The sequence below is a fragment of the Bufo gargarizans genome, chromosome 5 (assembly GCF_014858855.1).
Source record: "Bufo gargarizans isolate SCDJY-AF-19 chromosome 5, ASM1485885v1, whole genome shotgun sequence".
Taxonomy (NCBI): Eukaryota; Metazoa; Chordata; class Amphibia; order Anura; family Bufonidae; genus Bufo; species Bufo gargarizans.
In genome coordinates this window covers 137,379,488-137,389,973 of record NC_058084.1, presented here as the reverse complement: position 1 = coordinate 137,389,973, position 10,486 = coordinate 137,379,488, and the positions used below count along the sequence as shown (strand labels likewise).

The window sequence follows — 10,486 nt, the reverse complement described above, 5'->3', positions numbered from 1 at the left end:
CATCAACTATTTAACTTTAGCCTCATCCACACAATTGTATCTGTAAACCACAGATTTACAAAATACAGGTCAATGCGCATTCCTCAATTTTCCCACTTTCTTCAGTAGAATTTTTTATTCTTGGATGCAAAACAGATAGGAATAGTACATGTTCTATCATTTGTGGAACGACCACACGGATGCGAACAACACACAGATGACATCCATGTGCTGCTGTTTGTTTTTTTTGTTTTTCGTTTTTTGCAGACCCCATAGAGATAAATGAGAACAGTGGCCAAACCCGCAATAATGTGTATTGGAATACGGATCCCAAATGTGATCATGTGCATGAGGCCTTATGCAGTTCCCATTAATATACCGTATGTAAATCCACCATCTATTTCTTTTTGACAACTGGCATGGGTCATGGCTGTCACAATAAATAACAAGTAAAGCAAACAGTATTTGCAATGCAGAGATACTGGTTGAATTATGGATTTGTGCAGCATCTGTGTTCAGCAGATCTGCTCTCCTGTATCCTAATTTATAAAAAAAAATGGATAGATATTAAAACAAAGGATAAAGAACAATTCCACCCTGACAGACAGGCCGCCTCTCTCTTGGATCTCTTATGCTCCTCCACAGTATTCCTCCCAACACGGGGGATCACGCATCAATGTTCTCGTCCACCAGGACCTGAGACGGTTCCTCTCCAGCCCGACCCCATGGAGGTTAACCAGGTGAGGGCTATCCCACAAAGCCTGGAATTGAGAGAGAGAACTGCATAGCAACGTGGCCCCCACCACCACGGAGAGCCCACTGTACATGCTTTAGCGCCAGGAGACAACACGAGTTTAAAGGGCCAGCGAGAGTCACAGGCCGAAAGAGTCTTCTCAAATTCCACAGGTCAACCACCTTCTTCCCACCCTATTTTGTTTGGACAGAGAGTGAGGGCCACTTGTCATGGCCTGGAAAGGCCCACCTTTGCACAAGCTAGCCTGCAGGTTTTTGGGGGCGCCCTTTCAGAGACAGTTTGCAGGCACATTGCGGAACTGCGTGGGGTCGGGTGGGCCAAAACGTCACTCCTCTCTATCTCTCTTTTTTCCCGTTTCCTAGTCTCCTTGTTGACCCCCCCCCCCGGGGCTCACTGAAAGAAGAGTGCGTGGACGTGCTGCTTTCTGACATAAGCCCATTTCAACTGCAGTTAATGGCTGTGGAACCAATTACTAACTCCTTATAGTGGTATGGTCTCAAGTTACAATGTTTTCCACTTACAAAGGTAGTTGTAGAGCGTATTAATATTGTATTTTGAGTGACCATTGCATCATCAGCGCCAGGTACAGTACATGTCATTGTTAAATGGAGACTATTGCACCACCCTGGAGACTACTATGCCACCCTTTTCCCCAAGCTCGGACTGGCCCACAGGGGAACAAGTCAATCCACCAATGGGCTCCTGAGTAAGGTGGGTACCTAGTCCCCCCCTCCCTGCACAAGTGGCACATGGCTCAGTAGACTGACTGCACCACATACAGATAGGCAGCGTACTGCATCTCAACCAACCTATGTTTATATAAAAAAAACTGATTATTTGAGAAACTACCCAGTTTATTATAGATGCAATGGATGGCTCATGTGACTTTTAGGTACAGAGGCAGGCCAGCCAGTATTGTCTTTAATCAGGGACCCGATACTCAAAGTCTCTGCAGGGACCCCTATAATCAATCATCTTTAGGGTCTTGTTGCTGCCTGTCGCTGTGTGAGCAGATACTACTTGTTGTACAGTGGGCCCCCAGAACGAATTTTACTGGTGGCCCCAGGCCCCCCCGGTCTGACACTGCTTTTCCATATAATCACCTTTCCTAAAAACAACCTTGATAGGAGCCTGACACGGTAATTTTCTGTTAATTGTCAGAATGTAAGGTTCCTATAATTGTAAGTGTAACTAGATACTCCGATTTCCTCCCACACTCCAAAGACATACTGATAGGGACCTTAGATTGTGAGCCCCACTGGGGACAGTGTGACGCTAATGTCTGTAAAGCGCTGCGGAATATAGTAGCGCTATATAAGTGCATAAAATAAATATATATATAATACAAAATATGCTGCACCCTGGCCATAGAAATGCTCACGGTGTGAGGGTTAAACTGAGAATCTATGTCAGCTGAAAGTGAGACGGTCAAGTGAGGGGCGTGAATCCACCCACAATGTGATCTACATATCAGGAAGCGCTGCGCCCTGACTGCTCTGACGCTGGTCTCTCTCATTGCAGCCAGCTATTTTTCGTTCTGTTTGCAGATACTGAAAGTGTGAAACATACAACATGGTAAAAGGAAAGATTACTGGACTCTCAGTTAAAGATGTCCGGTTTCCAACCTCACTGGGTCATCACGGCTCTGATGCTATGGTAAGGTTAACAATATGTACTTAGAACATAGCAAATGCCAACTCTGTGTCAACGTCATGAAAACAGCACTAAACCTAAAGTCTGCAGGTTATAAAATAGCAGTTTGTGGAAGAAATGCAAATATTATTCATACGTATGTTAATACAGTATATCTAGAGGTTCCCAAAAGGAACCCCCTAATTGTGTACTTGAACCGCCTAATTATAAAGCGCTGGGGAATATGTTGGCGCCATATAAATAAAGATTATTATTAGCTATTGGTACAGGAGGAAGGAGTTACCAGCAGGGCTGGGATGAGGGGTACGCGTCCGCCTAGGGTGCCACCCCACTACACATAAGAGGGGGCGCTATTATGGCTGCATCTGTAGCCATTCAGTCTCATAGGCTTCAGGCCACTGGACGTGGCGCAAGAGGTCACGGTGACGTCACTGCAACCTCCTGCGCTGGGTCTCGCGTGATCATGTCATTGTGAGAGACTGTGGCCTGCATCCATCACAGATGGTGAGGGAACAGTAGTGAGGTAAGTGTTTCCCCCCCCCCCCCCCCCCCTAAGCGAGACTGTACTGGGGGCACCAAGGAAGGTGCGGAGGAGCATCATGTATACCTGGCACTACAGGGGGATGCATTTTATACTGGCATTAAGGTGGGGGGAGCATTATATACTGGAATTAGGGTGGGGGGAGCAATGTATACTGGCACTAGGGTGGGGCAAGCATTATATACTGGCACTATGGTGGGTGGAGAGCATTATATACTGGCACTATGGTGGGTGGAGAGCATTATATACTGGCACTGGGTGGGGGAGAGCATTTTATACTGGCAGTAGGGGGGTATGCATTATATACTGTCACTAGGGTGGAGAGAGTATTATACACTGTACTGGCACTAGGGTGAGGGAGGGCACTAGGGGGGGGTAACATTATATACTGGCACTAGGGTGGGGGTACAGTATTATATAATGACACTTGGGTGGAGGGAGCATTATATATTGGCACTAGGGTGGAGGGGGTGAATTATATACCAGCACTATGGTGGGGGAGCATTATATACTGGCACTAGGGTGGGGGGAGCATTATATACTGGCACTATGTGGGGGGAGCATTAATTATATACTGGCACTAGGGTGGGGGAGCATTATATACTGGCACTAGGGTGGGGGGAGCATTATTTCCTGCTACTAGGGTGTGGAGAGCATTATATACTGGCACTATGGTGGGGAGAGCATTATATACTGGCACTAGGGTGAAGGGGAGCATTATATACTGGCACTAGAGTGAAGGTGAGCATTATATACTGGCACTATGTGGGGGAGCATTAATTATATACTGGCACTACGGTGGGGAGCATTATATACTGGCACTAGGGTGGTGGGAGCATTATATACTGGCACTAGGATGTGGAGAGCATTATATACTGGCACTATGGTGGGGGAGAGCATTATATACTGGCACTAGGGTGAGGGGGAGCATTATATACTGGCACTAGAGTGAAGATGAGCATTATATACTGGCACAATGTGGGGGGAACATTAATTATATACTGGCACTAGGGTAGGGGGGCAATATATACTGGCACTAGGGTGGGGGGAGCATTATATACTGGCACTAGGGTCAAGGGGAGCATTATATACTGGCACTAGGGTCAAGGGGAGCATTATATACTGGCACTAGAGTGAAGGTGAGCATTATATACTGGCACTATGTGGGGGAGCATTAATTATATACTGGCACTAGGGTGGGGAGCATTATATACTGGCACTAGGGTGGGGGGAGCAATATATACTGGCACTAGGATGTGGAGAGCATTATATACTGGCACTATGGTGGGGGAGAGCATTATATACTGGCACTAGGGTGACGGTGAGCATTATATACTGGCACGATGTGGGGGGAGCATTAATTATATACTGGCACTAGGGTGGGGGAGCATTATATACTGGCACTAGGGTGGGGGAGCATTATATACTGGCACTAGGGTGGGGGAGCATTATATACTGGCACTAGGGTGGGGGGAGCATTATATACTGCCACTAGGGTGGGGGGAGCATTATATACTGGCATACTGGCACTAGGGTGTGGAGAGCATTATATACTGGCACTATGGTGGGGGGGAGCATTATATACTGGCACTAGGGTGAAGGGGAGCATTATATACTGGCACTAGAGTGAAGGTGAGCATTATATACTGGCACTATGGTGAAGGGGAGCATTATATACTAGGGTGGGGAGGGAGCAATATACTGGCACTTCCAAAATCTGTAAAAGTCCCCCATCTACCATGAGTTATATAGTATTAATGGTTTCTTATGTGGAAGAGAAGGCTGCACACCCCTGACCAAATGTGTCTGTCCATGATGGTCTAGACCAAATGGAGAAGAAAACAAAATTGAACAACTGAAATCCATGGAGACGTCACCTGTAAAACATCGGATCTGCCACTCACTGCTTCTTTTAAATATGTTTTAATATTTTTTATTAGTATTAATGTCACTTTTAATTGTTTTGGTGGAGGGGGGGTGCAATTTTCCTAGGGTTCCGAAAAAACGTGTCCCTGCCCTGGGTACCAGTGTCTGACAGCTATCTCTTATGTATACTTATACACACAATGCTATCAATCACTGATAAATCCTCCCTCCTGTTCTGAAAGGCATTCACAAAAAGGCAAAAATATAAATGTATAAATTACAAGTTTTACTGAAGCTTTTCCCACATACAGTTGCAAGAAAATGTATGTGAACCCTTTGGAATGATATGGATTTCTGCACAAATTGGTCATAAAATGTGATCTGATCTTCATCTAAGTCACAACAATAGACAATCACAGTCTGCTTAATCTAAAAACACACAAAGAATTAAATGTTACCATGTTTTTATTGAACACACCATGTAAACATTCACAGTGCAGGTGGAAAAAGTATGTGAACCCCTAGACTAATGACATCTCCAAGAGCTAATTGGAGTGAGGTGTCAGCCAACTGGAGTCCAATCAATGAGATGAGATTGGAGGTGTTTGTTACAGCTGCCCTGCCCTATAAAAAACACACACCAGTTCTGGGTTTGCTTTTCACAAGAAGCATTGCCTGATGTGAATGATGCCTTACACAAAAGAGCTCTCAGAAGACCTACGATTAAGAATTGATGACTTGCATAAAGCTGGAAAGGGTTATAAAAGTATCTCCAAAAGCCTTGCTGTTTATCAGTCCACGGTAAGACAAATTGTCTATAAATGGAGAAAGTTCAGCAATGCTGCTACTCTCCCTAGGAGTACCCGTCCTGTAAAGATGCCTGCAAGAGCACAGCGCTGACTGCTCAATGAGGTGAAGAAGAATCCTAGAGTGTCAGCTAAAGACTTACAAAAGTCTCTGGCATATGCTAACATCCCTGTTAGCGAATCTATGATGCGTAAAACACTAAACAAGAATGGATTTCATAGGAGGATACCACAGAGGAAGCCACTGCTGTCCAAAAAAAACATTGCTGCACGTTTACAGTTTGCACAAGAGCACCTGGATGTTCCACAGCAGTACTGGCAAAATATTCTGTGGACAGATGAAACCAAAGTTGAGTTGTTTGGAATAAACACACAACACTATGTGTGGAGAAAAAGAGGCACAGCACACCAACATCAAAACCTCATGCCAACTGTGAAGTATGGTGGTGGGGGCATCATGGTTTGGGGCTGCTTTGCTGAGTCAGGGCCTGGACGGATTGCTATCATCGAAGGAAAAATGAATTCCCAAGTTTATCAAGACATTTTGCAGGAGAACTTAAGGCCATCTGTCAGGGGCGTAACTAGAAGTGACTGGGCCCCAGTGCGCTTCGCACCTCCCTCCTCCTGTGTAAACCCTACTCCTTTGGCACATTGTAGCGGTATACTGTATATTGTGTGGCACAGTGTAGGCTATATGTGTATAACATAAACATATTTCACATGAAAACTTACAGTTACTTGGCTTGGCCCTTGGGGATCTCGGACGCCACTTCCACACTTTGGCCGGGGGGCTCGGCGGAGCTGATGTTCTGTTTCATCCTAATGAGAAAGATTTCATAATAAGGATTTGGAGAAGGGGCAGAGGGATAGCAGAGCAGGGAGAGGCTGGTGCTGCTACTAGGGGGTCATACCATGGCGGAGTAATAAAGCCCACCATAATGCCCCCCAGTAGAAATAATTCTCCTTATATTGTGACAATGCAAAAAATACCTCCTTGTAATATCCCCAGTTGAGCTAATGTCCCCATAGTGCCCCCATAATGTGCCAGTATAAAATACCCCTATATAGTGCCCCCAGTAAATTCCCCCATAGTGCTTCTCTTCCCCTTCCTGCTAGTGCCCCCCATAATGTACCAGTATAAAATGCCCCATATATAGTGCCCCAGTAGATGCCCCTCAGTGTCCGGCCTCTGATAGGCTGCCGGCCTAGTGTCCCCCATAATGCCCCCCAATAATGTGCCAGTAAGTGTCCTCATAGATGCCCACATCATGTGCCAGTATCAAGTGCCTCCCCCCATGTGCCAGTAGCAAGTGCCAACCCCCCCCCACATGCCAGTATCAAGTGCCTCTCTCCTCTCCCCATGTGCCAGTATCATAGTGCCAAACCCACCCATGTCCCAGTATCAAGTGCCAACCCCCCCACATGCCAGTATCAAGTGCCTCTCTCTTCCCCCCATGCCCCAGTATCATAGTGCCATATCCCCCCAAAAAAGTGTCAGTATCAAGTGCCTCTCTCCCCCCATGTGCCAGTATCAAGTGCCAAACCCACCTCCCATGTGCCAGTATCAAGTGCCTCTCTCCTCCCCCCCATGTCCCAGTATCATAGTGCCATCTCCCCCCCCCCAAAAAAAAAGTGCCAGTATCAAGTGCCTCTTTCCCCCCATGTGCCAGTATCAGGTGCCAACCCCTCCCCCCCATGTGCCAGTATAAAGTGCCTCCCGCTCCCCCCATGGCAGTAACAGTCGGGTATTAAAAAATAATAATAAACACTTCTACTTACCTCCATGTCAGCGATGTGATGCAGCCTCTTCCTGTGTCCCGCCCTGTATGTCCATATATGGAGTCAGTGCTTGTATTTCAGAAAAGTTTCTGCTGGGATTCGAACCCACGACCTTCTGTAGCAGAGGCAAAGCAGCTAACCACAAGACCATAAGAGTTCCCTTGCTGCTGACTGAAAAAATAAGAGACTTCTACTGTATAGCTGGCTAACTGTACATCTATACACATGACAGCTGCCTTAACACACCCAGCACTGCTATATCTCTATATGACAGCTGTCCCAGCACATACAGCTCTGCTATATCTCTATATATGACAGCTGCCCCAGCAAACCCAGCTCTACTACATCTATACACATGACAGCTGTCCCAGCACACTCAGCTCTACTATATATCTATATATGACAGCTGCCCCAGCAAACCCAGCTCTGCTATATCTCTATATGACAGCTGTCCCAGCACACTCAGCTCTGCTATATCTCTATATATGACAGCTGCCCAAACACACCCAGCACTGCTATATCTCTATATGACAGCTGTCCCAGCACATACAGCTCTGCTATATCTCTATATATGACAGCTGCCCCAGCAAACCCAGCTCTACTACATCTATACACATGACAGCTGTCCCAGCACACTCAGCTCTACTATATATCTATATATGACAGCTGCCCAAACACACCCAGCACTGCTATATCTCTATATGACAGCTGTCCCAGCACACTCAGCTCTGCTATATCTCTATATATGATCGCTGCCCCAGTAAACCCAGCTCTGCTACATGTATGCATATGACAGCTGCCCAAACACACCCAGCACTGCTATATCTCTATATGACAGCTGTCCCAGCACACTCAGCTCTGCTATATCTCTATATATGATCGCTGCCCCAGTAAACCCAGTGTCATGGTCTTACCTCCTTGCTGTTCCCTTCGTTTGACATGTGCTGGCGGCCATCTTGGTTTCTGGGTTTTCTTGTAGCCTCCCACCCTGCGGCTCCTCCTTCCCACTGGGAGGAGCTGGATGCCTAGCTCATATATATAGGAGGTCTGTGGCTTCAGTTCCTTGCTTGGTCCTCCTGTGTTCACATGCTTCCAAGACTGCTGCTGCTTCTGGTTCCTGATCCTGGCCTCGTCTGACTACCCCGTTGGTTCCTGATTCCGGCTTCGTCTGACTACCCCGTTGGTTCCTGATTCCGGCTTCGTCTGACTACCCCGTTGGTTCCTGATTCCGGCTTCGTCTGACTACCCCGTTGGTTCCTGTTCCTGGCTTCGTCTGACTACCCTTCTGGTTCCTGACCTCTGTCTCCGCAAGACCCTGCTTCGGTTTAGCCATCCGTTCGGACTTTGCTACGGCTTGCTCTTCAATAAAACCTTCTTATTTTCCACTTATCTCTTGTTGTACGTCTGGTTCATGGTTCCATGACATTAGGACCAAGCCATGAATTCTGACGGTACAGGGCCACCCTCGCTACCTACGCTGGTTGCCAGACTTGATCAGCAGGATCACCTGTTGGGTCGGTTCGCTGTGGCGTTGCAAACCCTGCTTGAACGCACGGCTCATTTAGCTTCCGTTGCCGATGGGTCGGTTGTCGCTCCTGGGCCCGCTCCTACTGCCGCTCCGGTTGTTGCGCCAGAGTCTACCCTGACACCTGTTGCTGCGCCTGTGGTGTTTCAGGGTATGACCGGTTCTGCCCCCCTTCCACAGCGCTTTGGGGGAGAGCCAACTCAGTGCCGAGGTTTCCTTAACCAGGTGGGCATTTACTTCGAGTTGCTGCCACATGCCTTTCCTACTGAGAGATCAAGGGTGGGCTTCTTGATCTCGCTGCTCTCGGACAAGGCCTTGGCCTGGGCCAGCCCTTTATGGGAGAACAACAATCCGGTGGTTGCCGAGTTTTCCGGTTTTGTTGCTTCTCTTCGGAAGGTATTCGATGTGCCGGCTCGTGCTGCCTCTGCTGCGAAGCTCCTTATGTCCATCAGACAGGGTTCACGATCCGTAGCTGAATACGCCATTGAGTTTCGTACCCTGGCAGCAGAGGTGGGCTGGAATAATGAGGCTCTGGTCGCTGCTTTCTCTCATGGTCTCTCGGATGCCTTGAAGGATGAGGTTGCAGCTAAGGACCTACCAGTGGAGCTCGAGTCTCTTATTTCTTTCCTGATTTTGATTGACACCAGACTCAGGGAGAGACCTTCCTTTAAGGAGAGCCTGCGGAGGTCTCCTAACAGATTGGCGCCTACGTTTGCTGTCCCACCCGTGCCTCCCTCTCCTCCCACGCCTCCTGGGGATGACTTGTCTGGGGGTGAACCCATGCAGCGGGGGTTTGCTCGCCTGTCTGAGGGGGAGAGGGTACTCCGGAGACGCGAGGGCCGATGCATGTACTGTGGTCTCGGTGGGCATTTTCGGTTGGCATGTCCGAACCGTCCGGGAGAACGCTCGCACCTGAGGTCCTGTCGGGGGCAGATCTTGGGTGGAGTCTCCTCGTCCCCGGTTTCCCGTGTTGACAAACCACTGATCACGGTTGTCCTCTCCTGGGTCGGGGGCTCGGTGACGACCCAGGCGTTGGTGGACTCTGGTGCTGGTGGTTTGTTCATTGATAGAGTGTTCGTTGCCGCCAATTCCATTCCTCTGCAGCCTCGAGGTTCCCCACTGGCTCTTGAGGCGATAGACGGCAGACCCCTTCTGCCGCCACACGTGACTCATGAGACCCTTCCAGTGGGGATGGCCATTGGTGCCGTTCACAGAGAGTCGGTCTGTCTCCAGGTTATTTCGTCTCCACACTACTCGGTGGTCTTGGGGTACCCCTGGCTCCAGAAGCATAATCCGACTTTCGATTGGAGATCGGTCGAGATCCTCTCGTGGTCACCGCAGTGTGGGGCTAGTTGCATCCATGGGCCTGTCAAGTTGCTGTGTACTTCCTCGGACTCTCTGTTGCCTCCTGAATACGAAGAGTACCGGGATGTATTCGATAAGGTGCGCGCGGTTGCCCTACCTCCGCACCGCCCATACGATTGTGCCATAGAGTTACAATCCGGTGCCGTTCCTCCTCGTGGCAAAGTCTATCCACTGTCGGTAGCGGAGAATGAGGCCATGGAGGAGTACGTGAGGGAGGC

At 48.4% G+C, this 10,486-nt stretch overlaps 1 protein-coding gene across 1 annotated transcript in view; it reads left to right on the top strand.

Annotated features, from left to right (window-relative positions):
• The first annotated feature begins 2,232 nt into the window (after positions 1–2,232).
• ENOSF1 (enolase superfamily member 1) overlaps positions 2,233–10,486 on the top strand; it is a 74,309-nt gene continuing 66,055 nt past the window's right edge. Inside the window, 1 exon segment of the mRNA XM_044294865.1 lies at positions 2,233–2,389. Coding sequence (XP_044150800.1) covers positions 2,306–2,389 — 84 coding nt within the window. The 5' untranslated portion in view covers positions 2,233–2,305.